An 18091-nucleotide genomic window follows, 5' to 3' on the forward strand; every position below is an offset into this window, starting at 1 on the left:
TTCCAGTGTCCTGGAGGTTGAGAGTAGTGAAGTCAGAAATAAGGTTTCAAGGTCGCAAGAGTGCACTGGCAAGCAGGAAACTGGTTTCAAGTATGTCTACTTCAATGCCAGGAACGTCCGGAATAAGATGGGTGAACTTGCAGCATGTGTTCCTTGAATAAGCTCCATATTTCAATCGTGCCCATTCAATTGAAATGTGGAGCTTATTCAAGGAACACATGCTGCGACTTCAATGTTGTGGCCATTTCGGAGTCATGGACAAAACAGGGACAGGAATGGTTGTTGCAGCTTCCAAGATTTAGATGTTTCAGTAAAAACAAAGATGATGGTAAAAGAGGGGGGAGGTGGGACAGTGTTATGGTGACAGAAAGGGTGTTTGAGGACTTATCTACTGAGATAGTATGGGCTGAGGTTAGAAACAGGAAAGGAGAGGTCAGTCTGTTGGGAGTTTTCTGTAGGTCTCCAAATAGTTCTAGAGATGTCGAGAAAAGGATAGCAAAATGATACTGGATTGGAGCGAGAGTTACAGGGTCGTTGTTAAGGGGGCTTTAACTTTTCAAATATTGACTGGGTCAGTTTTTGTCACAGGATGTAGACAGGCCAACAAGGGGCGACACCACTTTGGATGTATTACTGGCTAATGAACTCGGCCTTGTGTTAGATTTGGGGGTAGGTGAGCACTTTGGTGATAGTGACAACAATTCAGTTATGTTTACTTTAGTGATGGAAAGGGATAGGCATATAGCACAGGGAAAGAGTCATAGCTGGGGGAAAGGCAATTATGCGATTAGGCAAGATTTAGGATGCATAGGATGGGGAAGGAAATTGCAGGGGGTGGGCACAAATGTAAATGTGGAGCTTATTCAAGAAACAGCTACTATGTGTCCTTGATAAATATGTTCCTGTCAGGCAGGGAAGATGTGGTTGAGCAAGGGAGGTTTACTAAAGAAGTCTAATCTCATGGCAAAAGGAAGAAGAAAGCTTATGTTAGAATGAGATGTGAAGGCTCAGTTAGGGTGTTTGAGAGTTAGAGGTTAGCCAGAAAAGACTTAGAGAGAGCTAAGAAGAGCCAGGAGGGACATGAGAAGTTGTCGGCAAATGGGATCAAGGAAAATCCTAAAGTGTTTCATAAGTAAGTATATCAGAAATAAAAGAAAGACAAGAGTAAGATTAGGGCCAATCAAGGACAGTATTGAAAAGTTGTGTGTGGAGTCCAAGGAGATGGGGAAGCACTAAGTGGATATTTTTTCAGTATTCACACTTGTAAAAGACAATGTTGTTGAGGAGAATACTGAGATTCAGGCTACTAGACTAGTCAGGATTGAGGTTCACAATGAGGCTGTGTTAGCAATTCTTGAAAATGTGAAAATAGATAAGTTCTCTTGGCTGAATCGTGTTTATCTTAGGGTTCTCTGGGAAGCCAGGGAGGAGATTGCAGAGCCTTTGCATTTGATCTTTATATTGTCATTGTCTATCGGAATAATGCGCTAAGACTGGAGGACAGCAAATGTTGTCCCCTTGTTCAAGAAGGGGAGTAGAGACAACCCAGGTAATTATGGGCTAGTAAGCTTTAATTTGGTTGTGGGTAAAGCTTTGGAAAAGGTTATAAGAGATAGGATTTATAATAGTCTAGAAAGGACTAAGTTGATTCGGGATAGTCAGCACGGTTTTGTGAAGGGTAGGTTGTGCCTCACAAACCTTAATGAGTTCTTTGAGAAGGTGACCAAACAGATGGTTGAGGGTGAAGCAGTTGATGTGTATATGGATTTCAGTAAAGCGTTTGATAAGGTTCCCCACGGTAGGCTATTGCACAAAGTATGGAGCTATGGGGTTGAGGGCGATTTGGATTGGAAATTCGCTAGCTGAAAGAAGACAGAGGGTGGTGGTTGATGGGAAATGTTCACCCTGCAGTTCAGTTACTGGTATTGTACCGCAAGGATCTATTTTGGGGCCACTACTGTTTGTCAGTTTTATAAATTAACTGGATGAAAACATAGAAGGATTGGTAAATTTGCAGAAGACATTAATGTCAGTGAAATTGTGGATCGTACTGAAGGATGTTATCGGTTACAGAGGGACATAGATGAGCTGCAGAGCTGGGCTGAGAGGTAGCATGTGGAGTTTAATTGGAAATGTTTGAGGTGATTTTCTTTGGAAGGAGCAACAGGAGTAAAGAGTGTTGGGCTCATGGTAAGATTCTTGGTAGTGTAGATGATTAGAGAGATCTCTGTGTCCATTCACTTAGATCCCTGAAAGTTGCCACCCAGGTTGATAGGGTTGTTAAGAAGATATACGGTGTGCTAGCTTTTATTGGTAGAGTCATAGAGATGTACAGCATCGAAACAGACCCTTCGGTCCAACCCGTCCATGCCAATCAGATATCCCAATCCAATCTAGTCCCACCTACCAGCACCCAGCCCATATCCCTCCAAACCCTTCCTATTCATACACCCATCCAAATACCTCTTAAATTTGCAATTGTACCAGCCTCCACCACATCCTCTGGCAGCTCATTCTATACACGTACCACACTATACGCGAAAAGGTCGCCCCTTAGGTCTCTTTTATATCTTTCCCCTCTTACCCTAAACCTATGCCCTCTAGTTCTGGACTACCCGACCCCAGGGAAAAGACTTTGCCTATTTATCCTATCCATGCCCCTCATAATTTTGTAAACCTCTATAAAGTCACCCCTCAGCCTCTGACGCTCCAGGGAAAACAGCCCCAGCCTGTTCAGCCTCTCCCTGTAGCTCAGATCCTCCCAACATTCCTGAAGAAGGGCTTATGCCCGAAACCTCGATTCTCCTCTCCTTGGATGCTGCCTGACCTGCTGCTCTTTTCCAGCAACACATTTTCAGCTCTGATCTCCAGCATCTGCAGTCCTCACTTTCTCCGCGATCTTTGAGGGGCCCTATTCTCTCCATAGTTACCCTTTTGTCCTTAATATATTTGTAAAAACCCTTTGGATTCTCCTTAATTCTATTTGCGTTGTACAGAGTTTTGGAGCCATGAGGTCATTTTGCAGCTATACAAAACTCTGGTGCAGCCACACCTGGACTATTGCCTACAGTTCTGGTCACCACATTATAGGAAGGATGTGGAAGCTTTGGGAAGGGTTCAGAGGAGATTTGCTGGGATGTTGCCTGATATAGAGGGAAGATTTTCTGAGGAAATGCTGAGGTACTTGAGGCTGTTTTGTTAGAGAGAATAAGGTTGAGAGGTGACTTAATTGAGACATAAGATAATTAGAAGGTTAGATGGGGTGAACAGTACGAGCCTTTTTCCTTGGATGGTGATAGCTAGCACGAGGGGACATAAGTTCAAATTGAGGAGTGATTGATATAGCACAGATGTCAGCGGTAGTTTCTTTACTCAAAGAGAAGGGGCATTAAGGACGTTTAAGGACATTTGCCAGCATTAAGGACATTTAAATGGTCATTGGATAAACATATGAATGAAAATGGGATAGTGTAAGTTAGGTGGGCTTGATTGGCTTCACAGGTCAGTGCAAGGGCATGTACTGCACTGTTATGTTATATATTCATGGTGAGAGGGAAAAGATACAAAAGACTTAAGGGACCACTTTTTCATGGAGAGGGTGGTCCATGTATGGAATGAGCTGCCAGAGGAAGTGGTGGAGGCAGGTGTAATTGCAGCATTTAAAAGGTATCTGAATTGGTATATGAATAGGAAAGGGTTCAGAGGGATATGGGCCTAGTGCTGGCAAATGGGACTTGATTAGGTTAGGATATCTGGTTAGCATGGACAAGTTGGACTGAAGGGTTTGTTTCCGGGCTGTACATCTCTATGACTCTAAGTGTGTCTATTTTAACACAAAAAATGTCAGGAGTAAGGGTGATAAACTTAGAACGTGGATCAATACTTGGAGCTATGATGGTGTGGCCATTACACAGACTTGGATATCACAGGGGCAGAAATGGTTGTCAGACATTCTGGGGTTTAGGTGTTTCAAAAGGAATAGTGAGGGAGGGAAAAGAGGTATGGGAGTGGCATTGCTAATGAGGGATAGCATCACAGCTGCAGAAAGGGAGGTCTTTGAGGAGGGTTTGTCTACAAAGTCAGTATTGGTGGAAGTCAGAAACAGGAAAGGATCAGTCACTTTATTGGGAGTTTGTAAAAACCCTAATAGCAACAGAGACACAGAGGAGCAGATTGAGAGGCAGATTTTGGTTGACATGGGTGACTTCAACTTCCCTATTACGTATTAGAACCGCCTTAGTGCAAATAATTTGGATGGAGCAGATTTTGTCAGGTGTGTCCAGGAAGGGTTCCTGACTCAATATGTAGATAGTCTGACTGGAGGGGAGGCCATGTTGGATTTGGTGCTTGGCAATGAACCAGGTCAGGTGTATGTTCTCTTAATAGGAGAGCATTTCAGTGTTAGTGATCAAAACTCCCTGACCTTTACTGTCGTCATGGAGTGGGATAGGAGCAGATGGAAGGGGAAATATTTAATTGGGGGAGGGGGAATTACAATGCTATTAGGTCGAAACTGTGGAGCATAAATTGGGAGCAGAGGTTCTCTGGGAAATGCATGACGAAATGTGGAGGTTATTTAGGGAGCACTTAATGTGAGTGCTGGATATGTTTGTCCCATTGAGGCAAGGAAGGGATGATATGATGAAGGAACCTTGGATGACAAGAGATGTGGAACATCTCGTCAAGAGTAAGAAGGAAGCTTACTTCAGGTTGAGGAAGTAAGGATCAAACAGAGCTTTCAAGGGTTACAAGGTAGCCAGGAAAGTACTGAAGAATCAACTTAGGAGAGCTAGAAGGGAGCGTGAAAAACCCTTGGTGGATAGGATTAAGAAAACCCCAAGGCATTCTACACTTATGTGAGGAACAAGAGGATGACTGGAGTGAGGGTAGTGCCGATCAGGGATAGTGCAGGGAACTTGTGCCTGGAGTCGGAGGAGATAGCGGAGGTCTTTAATGAATATTTTGCTTCAGTACCCACTAGAGAGGGATCTTGTCATTTATGAGGACAGCGTGAGACAGGCTGATCTGCTCGAACAGTTTGATGTTAAGAAAGAGGATGTGCTAAAAATTTTGAAAACATGAGGCGAGATAAGTCCCCTTGGCCAGATGTGATATACCTAAGGTTAGTACAGGAAGCAAGGGAAGAGATTGCTGTGCCTTGGCCATGATATTTGTGTCCTCATTGTTCACTGGAGTAGTACTAGATGATTGGAGCGTGACAAATGTTATTCTCTTGTTCAAGAAAAGGCAATAGGGATAACCCTGGGAATTAAAGACCAGTCAGTCTTACATCAGTAGTGGGCAAATTATCGGAGAGGATTCTGAGGGACTAGAGATAGTCAGCATGGCTTTGTGAGGGGTAGGTTCAAGCCTTATTCAATTCTTTGAAGATATGAAAAAACACATTGAAGGTGGAGCAGTGGATGTGGTGTATATGGATTTCAGCAAGGCGTTTGATAAGGTTCGAGGAGAAAGTGAAGACTGCAGATGCTGGAGATCAGAGCTGAAAATGTGTTGCTGGAAAAGCGCAGCAGGTCAGGCAGCATCCAAGGAGAGGAGAATCGAGGTTTCGGGCAAAAGCCCTTCTTCAGGAATCCTGAAGAAGGGCTTATGCCCGAAACCTCGATTCTCCTCTCCTTGGATGCTGCCTGACCTGCTGCGCTTTTCCAGCAACACATTTTCAGGTTTGATAAGGTTCCCCATGGTAGGCTTATTCAGAAAGTAAAAAAAGAAAGGGAAATTTGGCTGCCTGAATAAAGAATTGGCTGGCCCATAGAAGATGGTAATAGATGGAAAGTATTCAGCCTAGAGCTCGGTGACCAATGGTATTCTGCAGGGAAACTCTTTTGGGACCTTTGCTATTTGTGAATTTTATAAATGACTTGGACGAAGAAGTGGAAGGATGGGTAAGTAAGTTTGCTGGAACGGTTGCTGGAATTGTGGATAGTGTTGAGGGCTGTTGTAGGTTGCAACGGGAAATTGACAGGATGCAGAGCTAGGCTGAGAAAAGGCAGATGGAATTCAACCTAGTAAACTGTTAAGTGATTCACTTTGGAAGGTAGAATTCAAATGCTGATTTTAGGGTTAAAGGCAGGAATTTTGGTCGTGTGCAGGAAGAGAGGGATCTTTGGGTCCATGTCCATAGATCCGCAAAGTTGTCATCTGAGTTGATAGGGTTGTTAGGAGGCGTATGGTGTGTTGGCTTTCATTAGCAGGGGATTGAGTTTAAGAGCCATGAGGTTACGCTGCAGCTCTGGTTGGACCACACTTGCAATGTTGTGTTCAGTTCTGGTTGCCTCATTATAGGAAGGATGTGGAAGCTTTAGAGAGGGTGCAGAGGAGATTTACCAGGATGCTGCCTGGACTGGAGGTCATACCTTATGAAAACAGATTTGAAGGATAGGGCTTTCCTCGTTGCAGTGAAGAAAGATGACAGGTGACATGATCGAGCTGTACAAGATGATAGGCATGGATGGAATGGATAGCCAGATTCATTTTCCAGATAGAAATGTCTATTACGTGGGACATAATTTTAAGGTGATTGAAGGACAGTTTAGGGGAGATGACCGAGGTGGGCTCTTAATCAGAGAGTTGTGGGTACGTGGAATGTACTGCCAGCAGTGGTAGTAGAGTCAGATGCAATAGGGATATTTCAGAGACTCTTGGATAGGCGCATGGATGATAGTAAAATGAAGGGTATGTAGGTTAGTATGATCATAGAGAAGGATAAAAGATCTGTACAACATTGAGGGCTAAAGGGCCTGATTTGTGCTGTATTGTTCTATGTTCTACATACTAAAAGTTCTGCCATTTCCAATATACGTTCCTCCTCCATTGGATCTCTTAAAATATATCCCCTCGCATTTGACTGGAATGAACTCCATCTGCCATTTCTCAGCCCAAGTCTTTAGCCTATCTGTATCCTGCTATATCCTCTGGTAACACTCCTCACAATCAGCAGCAACAACCCCCCCCCCCCTCCCCGCAATCTTTGTGTTCTCTGCAAATTTATGAATCAGGCCACCAATATTGCAAACAACATGGGTCCCAGCACTGATCCCTGTGGGACACCACTTGTCACAGATCTCTGGACTAAAATGTATCCTTTCACTGTTGCTCGCTGTTTTCTACTATGAATCAAGTTCTGCATCTATCTTAAACAAGCGTTGGCTATTCTGGAGACCTCTAGGACTTCTTCTGTGACTAATGAGGAGACAAAGATATTGTACAAGACCCCAGCAATTTCCTCCCTTGTATCTGTTAGCATTTTGATAGATCTCATCAAGTCCTGGGGAGTTAGCTATCTTAATGCTTTAAAAAAAACACCTAACATCTTTATTTTATTTTGGCATGATTTAGATTGTTAACAAATCCTTCCCAAAGTTTCAAAGTATTTGTGAAGGACTTCACACACTTAAAGATGTACAGCCCAGAAACAGACCCTTCAGTCCAACTCATCCATGCCAACCAGATATCCTGACCTAATCGAGTCCCATTTGCTAGCACTTGGCCCATATCTGTCTAAACCCTTCCTATTCATACATCCAGCCAGATGCCTTTTAAATGCTGTAATTGTACCAGCCTCCACCACTTCCTCTGGCAGCCGATTCCATACACTCATCTTCTGTGTGGAAACGTTGCCCCTTAGGTCTCTTTTATACCTTTTCCCTCTCACCCTACACCTATGCCATCTAGTTCTGGACTTCCCCAACCCAGGGAAAAGACTTTGTCTATTTATCCAATCCATGCCTCTCATGATTTTATAAACCTCTATAAGGTGGGGCGGCATGGTGGCTCAGTGGTTAGCACTGCTGCCTCATCGCACCAGGGTCCCAGGTTCGATTCCAGTCTCAGGTGACTGTCTGTGTGGAGTTTGCACATTCTCCCTGTGTCTGCGTAGGTTTCCTCCAGGAGCTCCAGTTTCCTCCCACAGTCCAAGGATGTGCAGGTCAGGTAAATTGGCCATGCTAAATTGCCCGTAGTGTTAGATGTCAAGTGTTAGTCAGGGGTAAATGTAGGGGAATGGGTCTGGGTGGGTTGCTGTTCAGAGAGTTGGTGTGGACTTGTTGGGCCGAAGGGCCTGTTTCCATACTGTAGGGAATCTAAAAAAAAAGGCCATCCCTCAGCCTCCAATGCTCCAGGGAAAACAGCCCCAGCCTATTCAGCTTCGAGCTGAAATTCTCCAACGCTGGCAACATCCTTTGTAAATCTTTTCTGAACCTTTTCAAGTTTCACAACATCCTTCCGATAGGAAGACCAGAATTGTACACAATATTCCAAAAGTCGCCGAATCAATGTCCTGTACATCCGTAACATGACCTCCCAACACCTCTACTCAGTTCTCTGACCAATAAAGGAAAGCATACCAAATGCTGCCTTCACTATCCTCTCTACCTGTGACCCTACTTTCAAGGCACTATGAGCCTGCAATTCCGGTCTCTTTGTTCAGCAACACTCCTTAGCATTAAGTGTATAAGTCCTGCTCTGATTTGCTTTTCCAAAATGCTTTTCCAACACCTCACATGTATCTAAATGAAACTCCATCTGCTGTTCCTCAACCCATTGGGCCATCTGATCAAGATTCCATTGTACTCTGAGGTAACCTTCTTTGCTGTCAACTACACCTCTAACTGCAAACTTACTAGCTATACCTCCTCTGTTTAGATCCAAATCTTTATATAAATGACGAAAAGCAGTGGACCCAGCCACAATCCTTGTGGCAGACCACTGGTCACAGGCTTCCAGTCTGAAAAACAACCCTCCACCACCATCCTGTCTTCTACCTTCAAGCTAGTTGTGTATCCAAATGGATAGTTCTCCCTGTATTCTATGAGCTCTAACCTTGCTAACCAGCCTCCCATGAGGAACCTTGTCGAACACCTTCCTGAAGTCCATCCTGTGACTTCGCACGTAGATTTGCTCCTTTGAGGTTGAGTGGATCTACCCTTTCTCGAGACAATCTCATGCTCCTTATAAAACACCTTGGGGAATTTTACTTAATTGTGTTTGCTAAAGATATTTCATGGCCCCTTTCTAGCCCCCCTAATTTCTTGTTGAGTTCTTTCCTGCTATCTTCATGTTCTTCAAGTCTGTCTTCAGTTTCCTGAACCTTACGCATATCTTTTTCTTTTACAGTAAGCTCTCAATTTCTCTTGTCAAGGTTTCCGTGTCTTGCCATCCTTTTCCTTCATTTTCACAGGAATATGCTCGTCCTGAATTCTAATCAACTGGCTCTTAAAAGATTGCCCCATGATCAATGTGGATTTACCCTCAAATAGCAATCACCAGGCTCTATTTCCCAGTTCCTGTCTAATTTTTATGGTCATTAGCTTTCCCCCAATTTAATACTTTCAACCAAGGACGACTCTTTTCCTTATCCATAAATAACTTAAAAGTTAAGAATTGTGGTTGTTGTTCCTGAATTCCCGCCCCCTCCCCTCCCCACCCCGGAAACTTTGATCATCTGGCCAAGCTTATTCACCAATACTTCAGGCAGCATCCAAGATGCTGCCTGAACTGCTGTGCTCTTCCAGCACCACTAATCCAGAATCTGGTTTCCAGCATCTGCAGTCATTGTTTTTACCTTATTCACCAATACCAGATCTAGTATGGCTCCTTCCCAAATATGTTCCTCAGTATCCTGATCAACATACAGTTATCATATTTTCCAAAAGCCTGTTTCACTAATAGAATATCCTTTGAAGCCAGGACATGAAATTTTTAATCAGCCTTTCCTTCACAGAATCTCATCATGTCAAATGAATGTATCAAGTGGGTACCATGGCATGTGTTACTCCAGTGATGGAGACACTATATGGCTCAAGTATCACTTTATTTTGTGACATTGGTTTGGCAACCATTATCGCTCATCTTTGAGAAAGCTTTCTTTATCTCATCTTTTATAAAGACGGGAATCACAATCTTTTTAAAAAGCCCTCTAACTTAAAGCATCGTCTTGCACACATTTATCAAATGCACATTAGAAATTTATAAACTTGTACAATTCTCTAAAAAACTACTGACTATTTATTTTAAATGAAAAATCTGGTTATGCAATTTCAGCATTATGCATGCATAGCATACATCATAATAGAAATTTTGGTGGGCTCCAAAGCTTATTGCATGCGCACAGCTTAAGTACTTACTTTTCTGGGAGACTATGCATTGTCAATTTAATGTGAGCATGGATTTTACATTTACAAAATCTGCCAGTAGCAGTGGTGGACTCTCCGTCTTTATGGTCATTTAAGTGGGCATTGGACAAGCATATGGAGGTTATTGGGCTAATGTAGGTTAGGTAGGCTTCGGTCGGCGCAACATCGAAGGCCAAAGGGCCTGTACTGCGCTGTATTTTTCTATGTTCTATGAATTTCCATTAATTTACCTCAACATTTTGAATGTGAATGTTAGATGTGTGCAACAGAAATTCATGATGTTCAGGACACTATGGAAAAAAAATGGTGAGCTGAACTTTAATCACGTTCTGTTGTAATCATCTGAATGGAAAAACAATCATTGGCATGACCAAATGTATGCTTCAAAAGGAAATAAACTGTAACAGTTGGAATTCATGTTGAGCCAATCCCAGTGGCACTAACTGCAAAAATCATTACCATAGTTTTGTCATTTCTCTGCCTCCAATAGCCTTTAACAATGCATTCATATTTTTCCTTTTGGAATTATTGGCTTTCTTGAACGGTTTGCCTAATAAATTGTTTGTTTCAGCTCCCTTCTGTGAAGTTTACAGGAATGATCCTGGGATGAAGGGTTTATCATATGACGGGCAGTTGAGGACTCTGGGTCTGTACTCGAGTTTAGGAGGATAGGGATAAGGATCTCTTGGAAATTCACAAAATACTAAGAGGCCTGGATAGAATGGACATAGAGAACATGTTTCCACTAATAATGTAGACTCGGCCCAGAAGGCATTCTTCAGAGTAAAGGAACCCTTTAGAACTGAGATGGGGATTTTTCTTCCTTCAGATGCTGTTTAATCTGTGGAACTCGTTGCCAAAAAGGCTGTGGAGGCCAAGTCATTGAATGCATTTGAGACCAAGATAGTTAGGTTCTTGATTAGTAAAGGGATCAAGGATTATAGGGAGATGCTAGGAGCAAGGTATTGAGAAATATGTCAACCATGATCGAATGACACAGCAGACTTCCTTGGCCAACTGGCCTAATTCTCCCCCTCTATCTTCTGGTATCATGGTTCTTTTTGGCTCATTTTTTCACATCACGTAATTGTACCCATCTTTGAAAAGAAGAATGTAATTAAATCAGCATGAAAGGAATCTTGCTTTGGTATGAAAAATGTTACCTCAGTCATACCTGTGTTAGTTTAAAATGATTCTTTCACTGGGTGTGTGCTTCACTGGCTCAGCCAGTATCTGTTGTCCATCCCTAAATGTTGTTGAGAAGTGGTGGTGAACTGCCTTCTTAAAATACTTTAGAATTCGCAGTGCTGCTAGGAAGAGAGTTTGCACACAACAGACTTGAGAAAAGTTATATGTCATGGAATAAAAGGGGTAGTAGGGACATGGAATATAAGTGAGAGAGTAGAAACCTGGAGCTTGGAGCCGTACCTGTAGCTAATGCTGTTGATTGAGGCCAAGAGCCTGGGCTGCCTCTTCATGCTGCTGCCTGAGAAAACTGGAGTCTTGAGGCTTTCCATTTCCTTCACATTTTAAAACTGTAGTGTTCTTTGACCCCTATCTTGACCGTGTTTGATGGGTTCAGTGTCGCTGAAATTTTACTTTCCATTCACTTCTCATCCAAAACAGTATCAATGGATATTTTTCAGGCTGGAGGAAGATTTATAGTGGAGGTTCCAAGGGTCGATATTGAGACCCTTGCTTTTCCTGATGTATGTAGATCTGGATCTTGGCGTCGATCTTCTTGATCTAAGAAGTAGGAGCAGACCGATTGGTCACTCAAGCCTGCTCTGCCATATGATTGAATCATGGCTGATCTGACATTCCTTGTGTCCACTTTCCTGCGCTTCTCCTCATAACTCTTGAATCTCCTACCAATCAACAATCTTGTCTACCTCTGCCTTAAATGTAGACAAATACTCAGGTCCCACAGCTCTCTGTGACAAGGAGTTCCCAAGTCTCCCAACCCTCTGAGAAGAAATTCTGTTTCATCTCAATCTTAAATAGTAAGTTCTTCCATGAGCAGAAACATCCTCTTAGAATTTACCTTGTGAAATATTTTAAGAATTCTATGTTTCAGCAAGATCACTTCTCGCTCTTCTAAATTCCAGAGACTGCCACCTTGTTTACCTTTTGCTCATAAGTCAATCTTGGGATCATCTTAGTAAACCTTCTCTGAACTGCCTCCAATGAAATTATGTTCTCATTTAAATAAGGGAACCAAGTCACCTTGGGCTGCAGCTTTCTGCAGTTTTTGTCCCTTCTTTTCTTCTCCCTTCCAAAATGAACAACTTCACATTTTTCCATATTATATTACATTTGCTAATTTTTGGCCCACTTACTTAGCCTATTAATATCTCTCTGTAAACTGTTTATATCCCCTTTGCAAATTACCTTTTCACCTATTTTTGTGTCATTTGCAAATTTGGCTGCAGGAAATTCAGTTCCTTCTTCCAAGTCAATGATATATATTGTGAATAGTTGCAGTCGTAGTGCTCATAACTATGGAACCACACTAGTTTGCAGGTTGCCAACTTGAAAAAGAAACCTTTATCACTCCTTGCTGTTTCCTGGCCGTTAGCTAATTCTCCATCTATGATAAAATAGATACCATCAAAATAGATAAGCATGGTGACTCAGTGGTTAGCACTGTTATCTCAGCACTAGGGACCCGCATTCAAATCCAGTCTTGGACAGCTGTCTGTGTACAGTTTGCACATTCCCTCCATATCTGTGTGTGTTTCCTACAGGTGCTCCAATTTGTTTCCACCGTCCAGACATGGGCAGATGGGCAGGTTAGATGAATTGGCCATACTCAATTGCCCATAGTGTTGCAGGGATGTGTAGGTTCGGTGCATTAGTCAGTGGATATGTAGAGTAATAAGGTAAGGGAATGGATCTGGGTGGGTTACTCTGTGGAGAGTCTGTGTAGACTTGTTGGGCCAAATGGCCTGATTCCACCGTATAGGGATTCTGTGATACTACCTTCAACACCGTGGACTCTTATTCCTTAAGCTTTTCTGAGATACCTTGTTGAATGCCATCTGGAAATTCAAATCCAGCACATATACTGGTTTCCCTCGATCCACTCTGGTTGAACCTTCCACAAAAATCTCTAATAGATTATTTAGATACGATTTCTCTTTCATGAAGCCATGCTGAATTAGATTATGACTTTTCAAATATGCTGCTATTACTTCCTTAATAATTGATTCCAATATTTTTGTAATAATAGATGTTAGGCTAATCAGGCGATATTTTCCCACTTTTCCCTCCCTCCCTTTTTGAATAGGGGTGTCACATTGACAGTTTTCCAATCCTCCAGTACTTCTCCAGAATCCAATTTGGAAAGATGCATCCAATATGTCTGTAGCTACTTCTTTTAGGAACTTGAGATGCAAGCTATCATGCCAAGAAATTTATCTGCCTTTAGCCCCATGAGTTATTTTTCATCAGTCGTCTCAGTGGAAGATATTTTGAGCATTTCATGAAAGAATATGAGGGTAGAATCAAGTACCATTGCCATCACTAGAGAAATAATACGACCATAAGACATAGAAGTAAGGCTGTGCGGCCTATCGAGTCCACTCCGCCATTTAATTGTGGCTGATGGGCATTTCAACTCCATGTACACTTACTCTCCCTGTAACCCTTAATTCCTTGCAAGATCAAGAATTTATCAATCTCTGCCTTGGAGACATTTAACATCCAGGCCTCCACTGTGCTCTGTGGCAACGAATTCCACAGGCCTACCACTCTCTGGCTGAAAAAATGTCTCCTGACTTCCATTCTATTTTGACCCCCCCCCCCCCCCCCCCCCCCCCCCCCCCCCCCACTCAATTCTAAGGCTGTGCCCACGGGTCCTAGTCTCCCCGCCTAACAGAAACAAGTTCACAGTAATGCCATGCATTATCTTGTAAGTTTCTATTAGACCGCCCCTCAACCTTTAAACTCTAATGCATACAATTCCAGGGTCCTTAGTGTTCATCATTTGTTAGGTCTACCGTTCCAGGGATCATCAGTGTGACTCTCCGCTGGACACACTTCAGTGCGGTATGTCCTGCCTGATGTGTGGGTCCAAAAAATTGGACACAATACTCCAAATGGAGCCTAACTACAGCTTTATAAATTCTCAGAAGCACATTGCTGCTTTTATATTCCAACCCTCTTGAGATAAATGGCATTACGTTCACTTTGTGAATCACGGACTCAACCTGCAAGTTAACCTTTCGAGAATCCTGGACTAGTACTCCCAGATCCCTTTGTACTTTGGCTTTATGAATTTTCTCACCATTTAGGAAATAGTCCATGCCTGTGTTTCTTTTTTCTAAAGTGCATGACCTCACATTTGCTCATATTGAATTTCATCAGCCATTTCCTGGACCGCTCTCCTAAACTGTCTAAATCTTTCTGCAGCCTCCCCACCTCCTCAGTACAACCTGCCTGTCTGCCTAACTTCCATCAAACCTCGCCAGAATGCCCCAGTCCCTTCATCCAGATGATTAATATGTAAAGTAATATTATAATACTAGACAAAGTAATTTATCCATTGTATAAATTCTAATGCACTTCTGTGTGGTATTTATATTAGATCAATTTTGAACTGAACCAACTTTTCTTCAATATTGAATAAATAGTCATGGTTTACTGTGTTTCATCCTATAAGTGATATTTTCTGAACCGCTAAATATTGGTAGCATTTTGTTACATGATGTAGGTCAAACTGTGTGTATTTCAAATTCTGTCCCTTAATTGCATCCAGGTTTATCATTTGGAAGAGGTGGTGGAAGAGACTGGCTACATTTTGGAAAAGGACTCTGAATACTGCCAACGATTTTTGGAGGAGGAGGAAGAAATCAACGTGACAGTCACCGGCAAAGGAGGAAAAACATTTCACCATCAGGTTGTTCATAAGTGGCTTTTAATTAGTGTGTACAGTATTTATTGTCAATCTATTATCAATTAAGGTAGCATTTTATCATTTTGTCATCATAGATGTGCTGAACAGATCATTTGGTTTCCAATTGTTTTCATACCAGTGACATGATCGTTGATGAAATTTGATAAATGTGCTGAGTTGCACAGCTTGATAGCAAAAGCTTTCACTTGAATTCAGACAGCTTCGACTTCAATCAAGCAAGCTCCTTCACATGATTGTGATTGGGAAGGTTTCTGCAGTTTCCTTAGTGGTGACTGTCACTATTGAGACAAAACATGATGGTTTCATTTTAATTCATATAATTAACGTAGCTTTATATTTAGAGAGAATAGTTTTTGAGACATTTATAGTTTTCATAAGTATTCAAAATTTTAGTCCTTATTAATGTTAACTAATGATCAACTCTGGAGGCCTTGGCCTAGTGGTATTATGGCTGGGCTATTAATCCAGAGACCCAGGTCATGGTCTCGGGACCCGTGTTCAAATCCCGATGCAACAGAATTTGAATTCAGTTAAAACAAATCTGGAATCTAAAGATGGCTATTGTCAATTGTTAGAAAAATCCATTGGTTCATGAATGTCTTTTAGGGAGGGAAACTGCTATCCTTGCCCAGTCTGGCCTACATGTCACTCCAAGATCAGAGCAATGTCGTTGATTCTTAACATTTTGGGATGGGCAATGAATACTGGCCAAGCCAGCAATGCCCACGTTCCCAGGAATGAATAAAACTAAAATGAGGGGAAAAAAATTTAGTCATGCTTTTGAGGCAGAGGAAAGTAATCAGTGTTCCTTGGTTGACATTAAGGTGACATAACTGGTGAAAGAAGTTAAAATAAGTTGATAAAGTTGGATCTTCCATTTGCTTCAAGGAAATTCTTATTATTCCACAGTTCTGTTAGTCAATTGGTTTCACTTGCCAGTGAAACTGCAAGGTTTCGTCTATTGCTTGGGTGAAATTCTCTCATTTAGTTAAGGTGTGACTTTAGGCAGTGTGGTTTGGACTGAATGACTTAAAGGGGAAGCTTTTGATTCTGTTGAAAGCAGATGAAAGATTCAATTTAATTGAACCACATTACTGATACTGTAAACGTTACCTCAAATAGAAGTGATTTACTCCAGGTGCCTAAACTGAGCTGGATATTGTAAGCTTTTAGCTTTGAAACTCATGACTTTTGAAGTCTCTTGTTTTCTCATCAAAGGCCAGATCTTCCCTAATTGATCTCTATTCAAATCTTTTTCAGGAGTATCTTGTTAAAGGGACACAGCCTGGGAATAATTTGGTAATAGACCTTGAAAAATACAGTAGTCGTACTTGTCATGCTATTCAGTACATGCATCCAACCAAAATAAACATGGATCTCATATTGGATCTCATTAACTTCTTGGGTAAGTGAAAAACAAAATTCCGATTGTGAATCAATAAAAAATTCACCTGCACAAAGAGCTTCGCATTTCTCTTTACAGTACTTACTAACAAAGTATGGATTTACCAACATTTGTTTTTATTTGTTTTTTATTTTTCATTGGTTGCAGGATTTTAATTTCCAAAATCTGTAGCTTACTGAAAGTCAAGCACTTTTAATTTTTCAATTAAGTATATATTTTAAATAGGCGATTTAATGTTATGGTAACTTCTGAAGCACTGTAATTGTATCCATTTAAATTATTCTTAGAATGATAGAATTTTTATGGCACAGGGGAAGGCTGTTTGGACTCGTGTTTGTGTTGGCTCTTTGAAGTAGCAATTAGACTATTGACAATGCCCTCCCCTCTCTCTAGCCCACACATTTATCTGACAGATAATCATCCAATTCTGCCTAAGAGAAGTAATTGATATGTTTGAACAACATCATAAATCTCTTGAATGCAACCCTACAGTATGTGTACTAGATAAAAAAATCTGTGGATGCTGGAAATCAGAAACAAAATCCAAAAAACTCTAAGTCTGGCAGCCTCTGTGGAGAGAAAACAGTCAATGTTTTGGGTCCAGTGACCCTTCAGAACTTATTATAGCTGGAAAAGGTTGGTGTATATGCAAGAGGAGGGGGAAGGAATAAACTATAGGTGGAGATGAAGCCCAGAGTGAGACAAACACAACTGGGCATACAAAGGAGTGAGTAAAGGTCAGCATGGGAGAATGTGTATCTGCTAATGGGGACCATTAGGAGCTGATAATGGGCTGTTTGTGGTAATAATCCATGTGATAACAAGTTCTGGTGTTTGGGGGTTGGAGTAAGGATAAGGGCGAAGGTGTTCACTCCTGAAATTGTTGAACTCAGTGTTGGGAACCCTGCAACCATCTGGACTCAAGTGGACAAAGAGGTGTTGATCTTGCAACTTGCAGTGAGCTTTGCTTGAGCACTGAAGCAAGATCAAGACAGAAATGTTGGTCAAAGAATGTGGTGGTATGTTGAACTCCAGGCATCCAGAAGCTCAGCATAATATTTGTGGAGAGAATGTACATGTTCTGTAAAGCAGGCATCCTGACTGCACTTCGTGTCGCCAATATAGATAGACCACGTTGTGAGCATCAACTGCAGTAGACTAGATTGAGTGAAGAATAGATAAATTGCTGCTTCACCTGGAAAGTGTGTCTGGGACCTTGGATGGTGAGGAGGGAGGGAATAATGGGCAGGTGTTACACCTATGATTTCAGGGGAAGATGTCTTCAGGGCGTGGGGAATGGAGAAGGAGTGAACCAAAGGGTCCCAGAGGGAATTGTCCTTGTGAAAGACTGACATGGGAGGGGAGGCGTGTATCTGTGGTAGCATCACACTGGAGGTGTCAGAAATGGAGGCCATAGATCATTTAGATTTGGATGCTGTTGGGATGGTAGGTGAGGGCAAGGGGACCCTACAGCTGTTGCGGAAGGGAAGAGAGGATGCGAGGGCTGGTGCAGGGGATGTGTTGAAATTGGCTGAAGGCTCTGTCAAACATGGTGGTGGGGAACCCACAGTTGTGGAACAAAGGAACAATTTTGGAGGCTCCCATGTTGAAGTT

The 18091-nt window shown here is 42.0% G+C and overlaps 1 protein-coding gene across 1 annotated transcript in view; it reads left to right on the forward strand.

The window, feature by feature from the left end:
* Positions 1-18091, forward strand: part of dhx29 (DEAH (Asp-Glu-Ala-His) box polypeptide 29) — a 140450-nt gene that overhangs the window by 63401 nt on the left and 58958 nt on the right. The window contains exons 14-15 of the mRNA XM_072571611.1: positions 14914-15054; positions 16333-16477. Of these exons, the coding sequence (XP_072427712.1) occupies positions 14914-15054; positions 16333-16477 (286 nt within the window). The remainder of the gene's footprint in view (positions 1-14913; positions 15055-16332; positions 16478-18091) is intronic.

The sequence above is a fragment of the Chiloscyllium punctatum genome, chromosome 1 (assembly GCF_047496795.1).
Source record: "Chiloscyllium punctatum isolate Juve2018m chromosome 1, sChiPun1.3, whole genome shotgun sequence".
NCBI lineage: Eukaryota > Metazoa > Chordata > Chondrichthyes > Orectolobiformes > Hemiscylliidae > Chiloscyllium > Chiloscyllium punctatum.